Below are 16,153 nucleotides of genomic sequence, written 5' to 3' on the forward strand. Positions count from 1 at the left end.
AACGCAGTCTTTCTCTAACTCTGTGTATAAACCTGTCGTTCAGAGGCAACGTGTGATCAAAATAACTGCGAGTGGGTGGTCACAGAAAGCTGAAGACGCTCTGCGGAGATGTTTTGAGGAGATGACCTCAGTGCCATGACTGACGTCTGTGTGGACATCACCACCCCCCCAGGACAGAGACGTCCTTCTCCAGCAGCAGACCCTGAATCTCCAGTGACCTGACACAACTGCTTAACAAGGAGGGAGACAGCAGATCATTAAGGACCGTACAAAAACAGGATTAGAAACTACAAGGCGGTGTACAGGAAAAGCTGGAGAACAGGCTCCAGTAAAACGATGTAAGAGGCATCAGGCTTCAAGTCTGGACGGAACCAAAGAACAGAACACATTCCTCAACAGGTTCAGTTCGGAAACAGTCCCATCGTCCTCCTGTCCTACCCCCAGCCAACTATACTTCCCACCCACAGCTTATTTTTCCCGCCTCAGCTGTCTCTTCTTGTTCGGTCAGAGATCTCACTGCTGCTCCACTGTTGTCTCCGAGCACAGTGAGAGAAGGTGGAGAGACCGAACTGGAACAAGGCTCCGGGTCCAGATGGCACCTGCCCCAGGGTCCTGAAACCTGCCTGGACCAGCTGAATTCTGCAGCATCTCTTCAGCCTCTGCCAGAGCCAGGAGAAGGTTCCAGTGCCTTGTTCCAGGACCAAAAAGATCCCATCCATCTCTACCTGATCACCACAGACCTGTAACACTAATATCTCACATCAAATGTTCATTGGCCCTCCTTGTCATGGTTTCAGTGTAGGATAGGTTTTTTTTACTGTGTTACTGACTCTCCTATCATTCCAGATCCTGCCACCCTCATCAGCCAGAAATCCACTCATTCCCTTCACCTGTGCTTCCCCAGCCAGCTCCACACCTGGTTTCCCTCATCAGCAGTTCCCCTCATATACCGGCCCATTTCCACCTTCTAGTTTGCCAGATTTTCGAGTGTTTATGCCTCACTTTCCAGCGTTCCCGATTCTGATTTGTTTCTGCCTGCCTGCCTGCCTGCCTGCCTGCCTGCCTGTCTGCGACCCTGCCTGATTCCGGTTCTTGGATTTTTGCCTGCCCCTTTGGATTTGTTTGCTTGATCTGCCTGTCTTCACGGTTTGACCCCTGCATCCCTTTGACCTGATTAAAGCCTCTTGGACTCTGATTCTGTTTGGTGTCGTGCATTTGGGTTCTCTGTCTTTGAGCCTTGACACACCTGAATAAGCAAACAGTCATAACACAGACAAGGTGGACCATATATGTAGGAAACATGCAGGACATCTCAAGGTAATGTGACCCCTGTGTCACCATGGGTCCTTATGCAGCACAGGAGCACCACAGGGGGTCGTACTCTCCCCACTCCTCTTTACGCTATACACCTCATCTGCCGAAATACTCCGATTACTCTGCAGGTGTGGGGTGTGTCGGTGACGGACAAGAGACTGAGCACATGGTGTGGGAATATTCATCATCTCATCTTGAATGTGAACAAGACAAAGGAGATGAGTGTGGATTTTAGGAAAGCCAGGATTAAGCTGAACAGTATTTCCAAACAGAAGTGGTGCAGGAGTATAAATACCTTTGTGTTCACCTGTACAATAGTGTTACAACATCGAGACTGTTTATAAGATGAGACAGAGGAAGCTTAGGTCCTTCAGTGTGGGCAGCAACACAAACATCTGCAGCTGATCCCTCCTGCCCTTCGGGGGACTCGAAAAGTAGAATTGAATTGAATTGATTCAATGCCATCAGTTTCGCTCAGACTTCAGACTCAAAATGTATTCAAAGCTCATATTTCCAGATTCACTTGAAAACATTTTTCAGTGCACAATGGTTTGTTTCCCATTGTGAATATTAGTGATGCAATGTTTGGTATAAACCAGTAAATGTGAACGTCTTTTAAAACTATGTGACTTTTTCCACCGTTTGTGAGTGCTGGAGTTGCTCCCACGTAGCCAGCCAAGACTTCACCACCTACCTGCATGAGTGGGTGGAAAACTAGAGATGATGGACAGACACACATATGAAATGAAGAGTTAGTGTACATTTGAGTGTGTGGGTTGGCTGTTGCGGCTGAGGTTGACCATTACTGTCGGAGTGCATCCAAACCACATGCAGACCAAGTAATGGCAAATCTTATCCCTTAAAAAAAAGACCAAATGTTAAACAAGCAACATATGTAGAGCTCCACTTTTTAAAGAAAATGATGCAGGACCTCTCAGCCCTTCTCAGCAGCCATCACATGTCAATCACCACAGAAGTGGTGCTTAACAGACAAACATGTTTTCTTCTTTCTCAGTCACGTGTGTGTGTTCAAGACCCACGACCACATTTGTACATGACGTAAATGCAGGTTAAAATTGGAGCTGGCAGCTCGCTGATCGACGATGGGACAATGGTGAGGAATCCAGCCGCCGAGCAGATGGAGCTCAAATCTCAGGCACAACGCCGCATGTAGGATACAAAGGCAAGTAGGGGGAATTAGGAGTGATTAAGAAATGTTGGAATCAGGATGACCAGTGAGCCGGGCTTTACTGAGTAAAACACTTTTCTGGTGAGAATTAATGGATAAGTCTTTTTCTTGGACCTTGTTAAAAAAAACAACTTCCGTACTTCACCAGCAGGATGATTTTCTGATGTCGCTGAACCGTGCTATTTTTACAGCATACATGATGCTGAGTGTTCTTCTTAAAGAGTTTAACTCTTCGATGCACTAAATGTTTTCCCAGCAGTAATGCAGACTGTAGACTCTCAAACAACAGGCATGTGGCGATTAATTTTTATTTATTTATTTAGTGTCATTTACCGATCCATGATTTCTGTACTTTAGAGTCAGAATCAGCAGGTTGTTCTTTACCTCATTGGGGTTTTTGAGTTGTACTTTTGGAGTCACTGGCTGGGAAACCTCCTCCAGGAGAGCAGCAACAGTTTTATACTTTCTTCATTTGTAGACCCTTTTTATCTTTTTCAACAGGTGGATGACTAAACACTGAGGCGACTGTATTCCTGTATTCCTTTCTGGCCTTGTGCAGATCAATTCCTTTTTATTTTCATTATATTTTGACCGATGTATACTTTAGCCATGAAGAACACCGTTTGAATAGTTATTAATGTGTTTAATTTCATAGTTTGTACCATTTGAATCAAGTAAACGTGTGTTAATATTCATCTGTTCACAGCGAGAGTAACTGAGACAAACATGCACAGAATAATTGTAACTAATCAAACTACTATAACTGTATAAGGTATATATGCAAAATATAGAAAATGGATGTTTTATACACGAATCATCATAATCTGATACATGGACACATTCTGAGTAATCATCAAAGACATAATTGTACATTATAAACAAACAATTATGGAAACTTTGATCTCTTTTGAACGTTCATTTTCGCATTTTCACACAATGTTCTTTAAAAAAAAAGCTATCTCTCGCATCATCAGCTAATTTAAATTCATAAAACATAACTCATCACAAACGAGGAGATCTCAGTTTGACCAGTGTAGAGTTATCACCCTGAAGGTGGAGCCGGTATGAACGCTTCACCGTAACAACACACTGATATCGCAAACTTTGGACCTTTTGTAAAGGGTAAATGGTTACACCTCGCAGATCCAGTTCTGTTCAACGGTGCAGCTCTCATCGTTCCAGTCTCCGTTCCCTGTTGCACGGTGCCAGAACTCCACACAGTCTTGGTTCCTCCCTTGGTGGCTGTTGGGCTGGCCTTTAGCCCAGAACCTGAAGAACAAGGAGGTCATCCATATTAGATAAAGAAGCAGCACACCCCAGAACTTCAGGATTTGAAGAGAGGTGTGTTTGGTTTCCTACGTTAGGGTCATTGGCGTCCCATCCACCCATCTCCACTGTCCTTCTGATCCTCCATCACTCAGTCCAATCCAGACCTCTTTGTCACTGCTGTACAAACTGTTGACGAAGGTCTACGAAGAAATCCATAAACATAAGTTAGTGCAACAGTTCGTTATACACGACACGATCAGACAAATGTGGACAAATTTGTTTGTACCATTAAATTTCACTGAAACGTCATCAATTCCTTCTGAGAAATTATTGTACTGTACTAAACTACTTTTTTTCTTACCATTTGGGAATTTACTTGAGTATCATTTTTAGCGAGTCTGGCTACTTTTACTCCACTAGATTTGAAAAACAAATACTGACTCCATTGCATTTTTGTGAATGTCCTCTTTACAGTACAGAGTACAAACTAAAAATTAGTCAATTTAATCTGAAAGCATGTGAAGGCACGTAATTTCTTAATTTCTTCTTCTTGGGCAGTGAGGACCGGCACTGAAAGACACAGATCTGAGGACCGTTTAAAGGTATTTATTGTCCTTCATAGAGTAAGCATGTATGAAGGGGAAATAGTGAATTGACTGAATCTAAAAAGTTTACATAGTACCTGAATGTATGTCCATGTATTCTTTACTGCACTAATGCTTTAGTACTCACTATTTTAGGAGCAGGGGCTCTAGTAGTATCCAGTATGTATATTTTTATTATCCGCTTTAATTGTTTATGCTTTTGTTTTATTTATGTAAAGCACTTTTTTGTTTGGCATCTCTCCTCTCCTCTCCTAACTTGTGTAACACATAAAGATGGATGGATGTATTGAACGACTGACTGATATAAACCAATAAATAAGCACTTATGTGACTACAGCCAGGGGCGTCTCTAGGATTGTGACACATCTGGGGCTTAGCCCTGAAAAGTTTATGATGTGCGCGCTTAGAGCGCGATCCTGAAAATTTTGGACATAGAGACATTGATTTATCACGTACAATTAGGTCTCTGCATTAATTCTGACTCTACACCTACTGTCTTTGTTCATTTCTTGTTTGTAACTTTTTACTTTCACTCCACACTTGCCTTTCTCATTTACTTATATATATCAAAATGTGTGCAGCTTTTTCAGGAAAAGTGTTAGTGCTATATCTTTAAAACGTGGAAATCTTTTTCTGTGACATCCCGAATACAAGTCATCTGAACAGCTTTCTGCCTGCTGCCTGCTGTTTTGACTCACGAGGTGCGTCGTGCGACCTGGAGGTGTTAACCACTTGTGCGCCAAAGCCAAAGAAGTGGCTTGAAAAATAAATAAATAATAATAATAATAATAATAATTGTTAATTGAATTGTTACTCAAATCTGTCCACTGTTTTATCTAAGCATCAACATAAGAGGACTGTAGATTAACCTAAACACAAAAAAAAAAAAAATAAATAAATAAATAAATAATTTAATTCATATTCGGGGCTAATTAAAAAACATCCGGGGCTTTAGCCCCGAATGTTTTAGCCTAGGGACGCCACTGACTACAGCAAACCCCAGCAGATTGATTTGTTGGGACATTGAAACGTCCATGATCACTGCAAAAAAGAGAGTTGTATTCATAGTCAGCCCATTAAAGTTAAAGGGTATAAGGCCTTCTCTATGCAATTTCCTGTGACAAGAAATAAAAGGTCCATGTAGACATCTTTCCAGGATGTGGCTGCAAGACAAAATGCAATATAAGGTTGATCAAAGGGATTGCTTAAATGGTAGAAACAAGCTGAGAAAATATCCAAAGATATTCAAGCTGAAAACCAAGGTTGTGGGATGTAACTATCACATACTGTATGTGATAGTCATAGTCCATCCATCCATTTCATATACCCGCTTTTATCTTTTTGCAGGGTCACGGGGGTCTGCTGGAGCCTATCCCAGCTAATTACAGGCGAGAGGCAGAGGTTCACCCTGGACAGGTCCCCAGTCCATCACAGGGCCACATATAGAGACAAGCAACCAGACACACTCACACCTACAGGGAATTTAAAATCATCAGTTAACCTACTATGCATGTTTTTGGACTGTGGGAGGAAGCCGGAGTACCCGGAGGAAACCCATGCAAGCACAGGGAGAACATGCAAACTCCACACAGAAAGTCTTGTTCAGTTCATACATGCAGCTTTGGGAAGTATTATCCAAAACCACTGCATCAATTTTCATTGCTATGCTGATGATACACTTTGTAATTGTCTATGAAGCCAGGTGTAACAGAATGGTTAGCCAAACTTCAGGCAGGTCTTAAGAACATAAAAGTCTGGACTTTGGCGCAACATTTTGTTCACAAACTTTTGCTTCTAAATTCTGATATAACAGAGGGTATTGTTTTTGGTTCCAAACACATTAAGAAGGAATTAGACAACGTTACAATGGCCTCCCGTACAACTGTGCGAAACCTTGGAGTTATTTTCGAGAAGGATTTGTCATTTAAACAGCATATTAATCAGGTTTGTAACACAGCATTTTTTTCATCTTGGTAATATCACAAAGATAAGGAACATCCTCTTCCAGAGTGATGCTGGAAAACTAATGCACACATTTGTATCTTCTAGACTAGATTACTATAATGTATTATTAGCAGGATGTCTAAGTAGCTGATCCAACATGCAGCTGCATGAGTGCTGACAGGATTCAGCTAAAGAGATCACCTCTCTCCAGGGTTAGCCTCCCTCTATTGTCTCCCTGTAAAATACACGATCCAATTCAAAATGCTGTACTTGTATACGGTAAAGTCCTAAACGGCCTAGCTCCACAATGTTTGCTCGGGGGTTCTGGGTCTCTAGAAAGAGCTTCAGACAACTTGTATTGTACTAGATGCAATTTGAATATAATTGAATTTAATGGCATCTGGCCAAAGAACTGAATAGTGACTCACACGGATGTAAATAATGACAAAATGTTTGGTCAGGCGAAACAGAAACTCACATCTTTTGGATAATATTCATACATGTAAACTCATTGTGAAACCACTCCGGCTTTTTTAGTGAAAATAAAAATCTATGGTATTGTTTCTTAATAGTTAATGAGTTTGTGTAACACCATGCAATATATCTATATCTATATATATACTGTATATACACACACACACCATTTCCTCTTTACTGTTTATGATCGCCAGGTCTGCTCCATTGGATTTACAGTAGTCTCTGCTCATATTCCAGGTCTTCTTTGTTTGAGAAGCGTAGTAGCAGCTGAATTCAAACTTCTGCCATCCAATCTTGCATTTCTTCTCTGCAATTGGAGGATATCACCAAACGCTGAAAAAATTGTTTCTATTGTGCAATTTAACAGTTTTAACATGTAAATACAACTGAAAAAAAGGGAAGTGATTGAGCCATTACATTTTACTTTTATTAAAAAGCATCAACAACAACAAGCGTGGACCAATTTACAAGTGCTATTGAAGGAAACGCTCCAGTACATGATGTCCTACATGCCGGAACATTTATGAAGCGTTGCATGCTCTCTGCTTACCTTGAATCGTTGCGTTCAGCTTGTCAATCTTTTCCAGCAGCTGGTCTCTCTCAGCAGTCATATTTTGGGTTTCTATTTTCAGTCGGTCCCTCTCTGCTGCTACGTCCCTGAACCTGTTCTGAAGCTCATTTTTTTCCTGGACGACCGTGGCGTAAGAAACCTGCAGCGTGTCTTGTGCTGTTTTAACCATGTCATACGTGCTCTTCAGAGCGTCCAGCTCGATGGTCAGGTTTTGGTGACCCTTTGCGAGCTTGTCTTTCTCGATGGCTGAGAGGTTGTGCCCGTCTTGTAGATGTTCAACCTTCTTGATTAGGTTGTTGTAACTCAGCTGCAGCTGCTCTCTCTGTCTCGTTACGTTGTTGAATCTGTTCTGCAGATTGTTTCTGTCATTGCTCACAGAGTCATAACTAGTCTGTAACTCTTTTTTGCGTTTCATGACAGTGTCATATTGTGTTTGTAGGTTGCTCTGGGCTGCTGTCAAGGAGTCTCTGTCTCTCTGCAGCTGGGTCCTATTGACTTTTAGCTGATCCGACTCCCTTTTCAAATCAGTATTGGTGTCCTGTAAGCTGCTTTGGGTAACTTTGAGTTGGTTTACCTCCTGACTCAGCAAATCGTTATTGATATCTATTTGGTCTTTCGTTTTAGACAGGTAGTCGTAACGCTCCTGTAGCTGTTTACGGCTGGATTCCAGATCCCGTTTCTCTTTCTGCGTCGTCTTCAGGTTTTCTTGCAGGCTCCTTTTGTCTGTGCTCAGGGCTGTTGCGTTTTTCTGAAAGTCTTGCTCCACATTTTTGTCTGCACAGAGGAGAAAAAAACATGAACCTAGGATTGGATCTTGGTACAACACAATGTGAAGAAGAGAAGAACCAAAACAGGTAGACTCACTGTGGAAATGTTGACCGATGACCCCAGCTATCAGGAGAGCACACAGCAGGCCGAGGCTAACTGTGGCAACCTTGAAGGGGTTGTTTCTCAACGCGTGAACTGAATGACAACGAAAAGGCAGAAGTAGAAACTAGTATTTCCAAATAATCCAGGAACTTGTGGTTTTACTGAGTGGGGTTGCAAAATACTGTGAAAAAATGTCATTTCAAGTAAATAATGCTTATTTGGAAAAATATGATTTTTTTGGGTTGTTTTTTTTTTGTTGTTGTTACAAATGGGACATAGGCAGGGTGACAACGTTCACCAAATCTAAATGACTGTTTTCAGTAAAAATGTAATAATTCAAGATATTACGTTACAATTCTTCAACCATCGTGGTGGTTTAAAGTGGTGGATCTTGGACTCATTGCATCAACCCCACCCCCACGTCGTTTAGTTGCGTATGTTCTGCACTGTTGGGAACAAATGTCAGTCTTCCAACTTCTGGGTCAAAGTCTACCCGGTAGTACCAAAAATTGCAGTTCATAGACCTACCACTAGGTGCTGACTCCAAACGCATGTTTAAAATGTTCAACTCGCAACACAAATAAACTGGTTAAAACCGTTGAAGTTTTCATAGCTACATTTCCGCATCATGACAACTGTTTGAGGTGAATTTTTGTGCCACATTTTTTAAATGTATATATGTGTAAATGTATGTGTAATTGAGGGATGGTTGCTACTTAAGACACCTTCCCACCTTGCCCCGTGTGAATGTGTTTGAATGTGTATGAATGTTTGGTGGTGGTCGGAGGGGCCGTTTGGCGCAATATGGCAGCCACGCTTCCGTCAGTCTGCCCCAGGGCAGCTGTGGCTACAAAACGTAGCTACCACCACCACTTGTGAGAATGTGTATGAATGAATAATGGTCTCTGTAAAGCGCTCTGGGTGCCTTGAAGGGCGCTATATAAAACCAAGCCATTATCATTATTATTACTTTTACAGTTTCTTGAGATCTCAGCTGGGAATAGATACTAGAGCATTACCCTTCATAGTTCAAAAAGAAAATGTTTTGGTGTTCTATTGATTTTACAAGGAGATGGTTTTTGACCCCAGAGGAGTGGGTGACCACAGGCCCGTGGTCATACACAATGACGCCATCTCACAGGTTGCCTCGTTTAAATATTTGGGTGTTTTTATTGAGAGCTCGCTTACTTGGAGTATGCATGTTGACTCGCTCTGTAGCAGACTCCAACAAGGCCTGCACTTCTTGCGGCGATTGAGAGTTCATGGTGTAGAACAAAAATTGATGTTGATTTTTTACCATGCTGTTTGTGAGAGTCTTATCAGATATTGCATCGCCGCTTGGTACGGTAATTTGTCTGTACAATTAAGGTCCAAGTTGGTTCGTCTCATGCAGACGGCATGGAAGATAACAGGTGTACAGGAACACCCACACCTGCAGTCCACCTATGAGCAGGCTGCTCTAAGGCTGGCCAATAAGATCATATGCTATCCTTCCCACGTGTTACGATAGGATAAGATAAGATAAGATAAGATAATCCTTTAATAGTCCCACAGAGGGGAAATTTGCAATGAAATTTACACAGAGAGTTCCAGTTACTGCCATCAGGGAGGACGTTTAGGGCCCCACGCTGGAGGCTAAATAGATTTAAAAACTATTTTATCCCGTCCTCAATAAGGCTACTTAAAGGAGCTTGAGGATCCTTTTAAGAAATGAGACTCTCTAGCGCCACCCTTCACCACGGCGGCCGTTGGGGGTACTGCAGCCAACAGTGAAGCCGGCACGGGAGAACGGGGAGAACGTACATGCAGCGTCATGTGACGTCACATCCGCAGCCCAGCGCGGGAAATTCGGGACCGAATTGCAGCACATTTTGCAGCACACAGCCTGTTCAAGACAAAGGAGAGATACACTAGAGGGCTCATTCTTTTGGGTTTGGAACGCTTCACCTGACATTATTACTAGAAAACTTAAAATGTATACGGATTTTTTTCATAAATCTTGCCACAATCCGGCCTCAAGCTCCTTTAATAGCAGCAAATGAAATATAGAGGATGGTTATCTTTGAACTGTGTTATTGAAATGGTATCATCTAGTACACACACTCTATGGTCTATGTCTATGTAAATATGGTGTATGTTCTTGTCCTTGAGGAGTCCCTGACCTTTGTTGTTGTTGATCCTTGTTGTCTGTGGGCACAGCATGGGTTAAAGCCCAACCCGAATTTCCCACACGTGGGACAATAAAGTGTATCTTAATCTTACAAACAGCCCGCCGTGACTTGCTGTTAGCTGACCTGGAATGGCCCAAGAATGAAGATAAGCTAAGAACAGGGAGCCTGGAGATTCAGCTAGACGCAGCAGTCATTTCTGATTTCACCGCCCAAACAACACACTAAGCAACAACTCCAGTTGCAAATGTTTGGCTGCAGCTCAGTACCTGCTCTGTCATAGATCTGTGGAAGGACCCAGACGTCACGGCGGATCATTTCACGACCTTTGCAAGTAGAAGACCAACGGGACACGCGGTCACAGTGGTGGCAGACTGCAGCAGGTCTAACCCCAGAGCAGCAACCAGAGCTCTGCTAGTGCTCATTTCAGCTCTGGCAGTACCACAACGTGGTTTCAGTAGCAGCACATGACATGATAATGTTTGGATAGATTTGATCCGAATGGATGTAAAGTTAAATTAATTAACATCTTATTTTAAGATAAGCTAAGTCAGTCAAGCAAAAACACAACGTTCTTACAATTATTTTACCTACTGATATTCCGCCAATTATCTTAATACCAAAAATTGAAACTTCAAATTAAGTTAAAGGATGGAAACACAATTCATGTTGGATATAGAATACCACAGTTACACTACAGAACACTTGTTTTATGTTTAAAGATTTTTTCAGCTGCTCATAAGGCACATTAAGGTAGAAATACAGAAGACCACTAAAGTACAAGTGGTTCTCACACTTCTTTTTTTTTTTTTTTTTTTTTTTTTTAATATATATATTTTTTATCCCGGTTTTTTTTTCCCCCATTTTTATCACCCAGTGCTCCTACCTAAGGTACAGTCCTGGGCATTGCCATCCTCTACCATCCTCTACAGGGCCCTGCACTGAGCTCAGGTCTCCTCCTTAACCTGAGGAGTGAGCAGGCCGCATCTTTTCACCAGACAGGGTGGGGTTTCTCTGGCCGGACGTAGCGCGTGGAAGGATCACGTTATTCCGGCTGGATCCTCCCCACCCCATCTGGCGCCCCAGTTGGCCAGAGGGGTATGTATAGCCCAGGACTGCTGCATGTTTTTGTGAGGGTAGCTCACATTGCTACCCAAGGGAACACGGAGAGAACATGCAAACTCCACACAGAAAGGCCCTTTCAACAACCCCACCCAGGGTGTGGGCGCTGAAGTCATGGGGGAACTAACACGCACTTCAGCGCCCACAGCGTCCCCGGCGGGAATCAAACCCAGGACCTTCTTGCTGTGAGACGCCACTACTGCTACTACTACTACTACTACTACTAATACTACTGCTACTGCTACTACTACTACTACTACTACTACTACTACTACTACTACTACTACTACTACTACTACTACTACTGCTACTACTGCTACTACTACTACTCTACTACTACTACTACTGCTACTGCTACTACTACTACCACTGCTAATGCTGCCACTACTACTGCTGCTACTACTACTACTACTACTACTAGTACTGCTAATGCTGCCACTACTGTTGCTACTACTGCTGCTACTACTACTACTACTACTCTACTACTGCTACTACTACTGCTACTGCTACTGCTACTACTACTACTGTGCTAATGCTGCCACTACTGCTGCTACTACTACTACTACTACTACTGCTACTGCTACTACTACTACTACTGCTACTGCTACTACTACTACTACTGCTAATGCTACTACTACTACTACTACTGCTACTGCTACTACTACTACTACTGCTACTGCTACTACTACTACTACTACTACTACTACTACTGCTACTGCTACTGCTACTACTACTACTACTACTGCTGCTGCTGCTACTACTACTACTACTACTACTACTACTGCTACTGCTACTGCTACTGCTACTACTGCTACTACTACTACTACTACTGCTACTACTACTGCTACTACTACTACTGCTACTGCTACTGCTACTGCTACTGCTACTACTACTGCTGCTGCTACTACTGCTACTGCTACTGCTACTACTACTACTACTGCTACTGCTACTACTACTACTACTGCTACTACTGCTACTGCTACTACTGCTACTACTACTACTACTACTACTACTACTGCTACTGCTACTGCTACTGCTACTGCTACTACTACTGCTGCTGCTACTACTACTACTACTACTACTGCTACTGCTACTGCTACTGCTACTACTGCTACTACTACTACTACTACTACTGCTACTGCTACTGCTACTGCTACTACTACTGCTGCTGCTACTACTACTACTACTACTACTACTGCTACTGCTACTGCTACTACTGCTACTACTACTACTACTACTGCTAATGCTGCCACTACTACTGCTACTACTGCTGCCACTACTGCTGCTACTACTACTACTACTACTACTTATACTACTACTAATACTACTACTACTGCTGCATCTGCTGCTAGTAGGCTACTACTACTACTGCTGCTACTACTACTACTACTATTACCGTCATTTAGCAGATGCTTTTATCCAAAGCGAAGAACAACACAAGCAAGAAACCACATAGGAAGGTCCAGCTGGATCAGTGCTGGTCAGACTGCTGTAGTCCAGTTGGACACAGGTGCTGCCATGCTAGTGCCAGAGGATATTTTTTCCACACAACCCAGCAGTCCTTTATTCAGCAAAACTAGGTTTTAAATTCACCATCATATTATCATTTTGGCATAAGTGCCTGCAGCTTTCTCAGTGCTGAGTCCTGCAAAGAGCTGGACAAATCTTCTAACTCATTCCGATGAGCAGAGAAGTTTACTAGATGCAGAAGTGCTCCTTAAAGAGCTGAGTCTTTAACTTGCTCTTAAAAGTAGATACAGACCCTGCGGTTCGGAAAGAGTTTGGTAGGTCATTCCACCATCGGGGAACAATGGAGGAGAAGAATCTGGCTACTGATTTCACGCCACGTTGTGGTTGTGGAAGCACCAGGCGTCTTTCACTGGCTGAGCAAAGTCATCAAGAGGGAGTGTAACTCTGGGATAAGGAGGGAAGGTAGGCAGGAGCTGTTTGGGTAATTGTTTGATGAGCCAGAAGCAGAGCTTTGAACTTGATGCGCGCTGCAACTGGAAGCCAGCGCAGGGAGATTAGCAGTGGAGTGACTGATCTCCCAGTGACCTATTTAGACAACAATCGGTTCCATATTGGATCAGAAAATCACCTGATTGACGAAGTTTGCTGCCATCTGTGAGGGACAGTTGTTGATAGCTGATTTTACATTCATCCAGGTCCATGTGTGTCACTGTGGAGTCACGGTACTCGATCGTCATATTTGCATCAGATTTAGGGGCTGGAGTCTTTTTAGCCAAAAAACAGAACAAAAAAGTTAGTTAGTGTCTAAAGCGGTGTGCTGAGCTGCTCATGAGTGTTCCTGAAATAAGACAACAAAAAATTAAAGAATAGCTCCATTACAGTGATTTATTTGAAAGGTTCCTATAAACAGTAAAACTTCATAGAATCACAAAAGGAAAACAGTTGCAGAAAGTTCAAACTGAACTGAAAAAGAAGAAGTGATTCCAGTATTTGCTTTGGCTTTTGACTGAATGCAGATTGAACCAATGATACTTCCCGTTTTATCTAAAGAGCTCTATGTGTTTATATAAATACATTGTTCAAGGCCTAAAACACATTTTTTACAATTTAGGAGAGGAGCACCTCCAGCAGGGGGAGAATTTTACAGATTTCTTTTTTCATTTTATTTTACTTCTCCATTTTTCAAACTGCTGATATCAGCAGGTTGCTGTGGTGATCATTATTTACAAAATCAGTGCCCAAGAAACAGTGGAGGAGCAAAGACGGGGAGAGGATGTCCTTTTAATCAATAAATGCGTGAGAAAATCAAGCATTAAAGTAATGTTTCTCAAAGAAAGGCTGCAGATATGCATGTTTCTCTTTCATTCAATGATAAAATCAAGTCAACTTTATTTATAAAGCGTATTTACAACCAAAGTGCTCCCTGGAGCAATGATAAAACATGATAGATTATACACAATAATATCATATTCAATGGTGATAACATTAAATGCCCCATAAATGAAAAGATTACAATGATAAAACTAGTAAAAGGAATTTCAGGGTCCAGACAGAATCCGAAGCCGGTTACCTTTCATCTCTTAATGAGACAACACAATCAATAGATGACATAACCACATAGACAAGGGATTAAGGAGCACATCATCTGTGTCCCATGTGCTCCAGACCAAGTAACAAAAGTATCATCCAGACTTTTATCAGCAACCTGTCCAAAAGCCAGGCTCTGGGATACTACGGGGTTGCATCTGATCTCATCTTCACTTCTCTGATCGCTTCGTTGATACAGAAAAATACGCCCAGATTTTACAGCAACATATTATGGCCTCAGTACCACATCGTTTCCAGGGAAACCAATTTATTTCCCAACAAGGCGATACAAAACAAAAAATGCACACATTAAAAAGGCATAGATAAAGCGTGAGATGGAATGTGTGCTAGTCTGGCCGGCCTGCAGTCATGATCTGCTCCAAATAGAGAATGTGTGGAGAACTTTGAAACTAAAAATGCACAAATAATGTGTTTGTATAAAGAAAGGGATAGAAAGAAAACACCTGAAACTGTGCATTAGGTTGCATCTCAATCTTCTGCTAGTACACCTTTCAAATGTTGTCAAAACTGAACGTTAATTACACAAACCATCCAACTTCTTAGGTTCATAATGCAGTTAAATAAAAGTTGAAATAAATGTAAAAATCACTGCACACTTTAGACACATTTTTTATTTTTACAGTCAACTTATTTTTATTTAGGGTTTTACTATTCCAATGTTAATCTCCTTTCTTTTTAAAAATAGAAGTATTTTAGCTCCTATTGGTTGAGCAGATGATGCTGAACAGTCGTAGATATAACGATGAATTCAATAAAACTTACCTGTCTCGTACAGATGGGAGCAAGCAGGACTTCGGATATTTATTTTCAGCGCAGAAATCTAAATGAAAATGTACTTCATGTATTTTTTAACAGATGAAACTTGCCACAGCTTCTTGAACTTGTTATCAGTGGGGCAGATGTTATGAAGTGGGAGTTTAGGTTAGTGGGAGGTACAAGTTCATCCTTCCTTCCTCAGTGAGTCAAGAGGAAATGCAAAGCAATCATGAAACGTGGCTGCCGGACTGAATGAAGCCAATTAAGTCATTCAGAAAACTCAATAGAAGTCTTTCTTGTGCACGCCTGCTGGGGATTCATTAATAATCTGAGGACAAACACATAAAGATGAGTGTTTGATCAGTGGCCGTTGATTTAGAATCATGTTGAAAATAAAATGTTTGCCAAAGATAAAAGCTGCACTTTAACAACATGTTTGGCCAGATTTATTTTCCCTCAAATATGCTGACATTGGCCAATCAGCTTTTTTCACCACGTCTTGACACGAAAACTGCACCGTCAGCAGTTGCTCTTGGGTTTCTGTTCTTCCTCATCTGATGAGTTCATGTGAGTGTTTGAGTTCATGTTGAGAAATTTCTGCCAGCACACACTCACATGCAGCTGTCGTTTACACTGACTTTGTAAAATGTACTTATTTATTTCCTGCTTCTAAATGTTCAAAAATAAGTCCTCTTTTGTTCTTTATAGAATAAAAGTTACCTCCTGGTATTAATTCACCAAAATATATAGCTGATCTTCGTTGAAGTCACAGTAGAAGACAAAAACGCTG

At 41.8% G+C, this 16,153-nt stretch overlaps 1 protein-coding gene across 1 annotated transcript; it reads right to left on the reverse strand.

Annotated features, from left to right (window-relative positions):
- Positions 1-3,131: 3,131 nt before the first annotated feature.
- Positions 3,132-15,742, reverse strand: LOC133446794 (CD209 antigen-like). The gene is made up of 7 exons (XM_061724882.1): positions 15,370-15,742; positions 13,628-13,763; positions 8,234-8,332; positions 7,349-8,143; positions 6,963-7,105; positions 3,863-3,972; positions 3,132-3,772 (listed from the first exon to the last, which is right to left on the reverse strand). The coding sequence occupies exons 2-7, from the start codon at positions 13,734-13,736 to the stop codon at positions 3,634-3,636; spliced, it is 1,395 nt and encodes a 464-aa protein (XP_061580866.1). The 5' UTR covers positions 13,737-13,763; positions 15,370-15,742; the 3' UTR covers positions 3,132-3,633.
- Between the last annotated feature and the right edge of the window lie 411 nt (positions 15,743-16,153).

This window comes from Cololabis saira, chromosome 1 (assembly GCF_033807715.1).
Source record: "Cololabis saira isolate AMF1-May2022 chromosome 1, fColSai1.1, whole genome shotgun sequence".
Lineage (NCBI taxonomy): Eukaryota > Metazoa > Chordata > Actinopteri > Beloniformes > Belonidae > Cololabis > Cololabis saira.

Bases quoted from the DNA above. Each gene is read 5' to 3' on its own strand.
- LOC133446794 (XM_061724882.1), bottom strand. From the start codon at position 13,736: ATGACGATCGAGTACCGTGACTCCACAGTGACACACATGGACCTGGAT. The intron at 8,144-8,233 runs GTGAGTCTACCT...TCCTCTGTGCAG, and splicing joins CATCGGTCAACATTTCCACA to ACAAAAATGTGGAGCAAGAC. The intron at 7,106-7,348 runs GTAAGCAGAGAG...CTCCAATTGCAG, and splicing joins GCTGAACGCAACGATTCAAG to AGAAGAAATGCAAGATTGGA.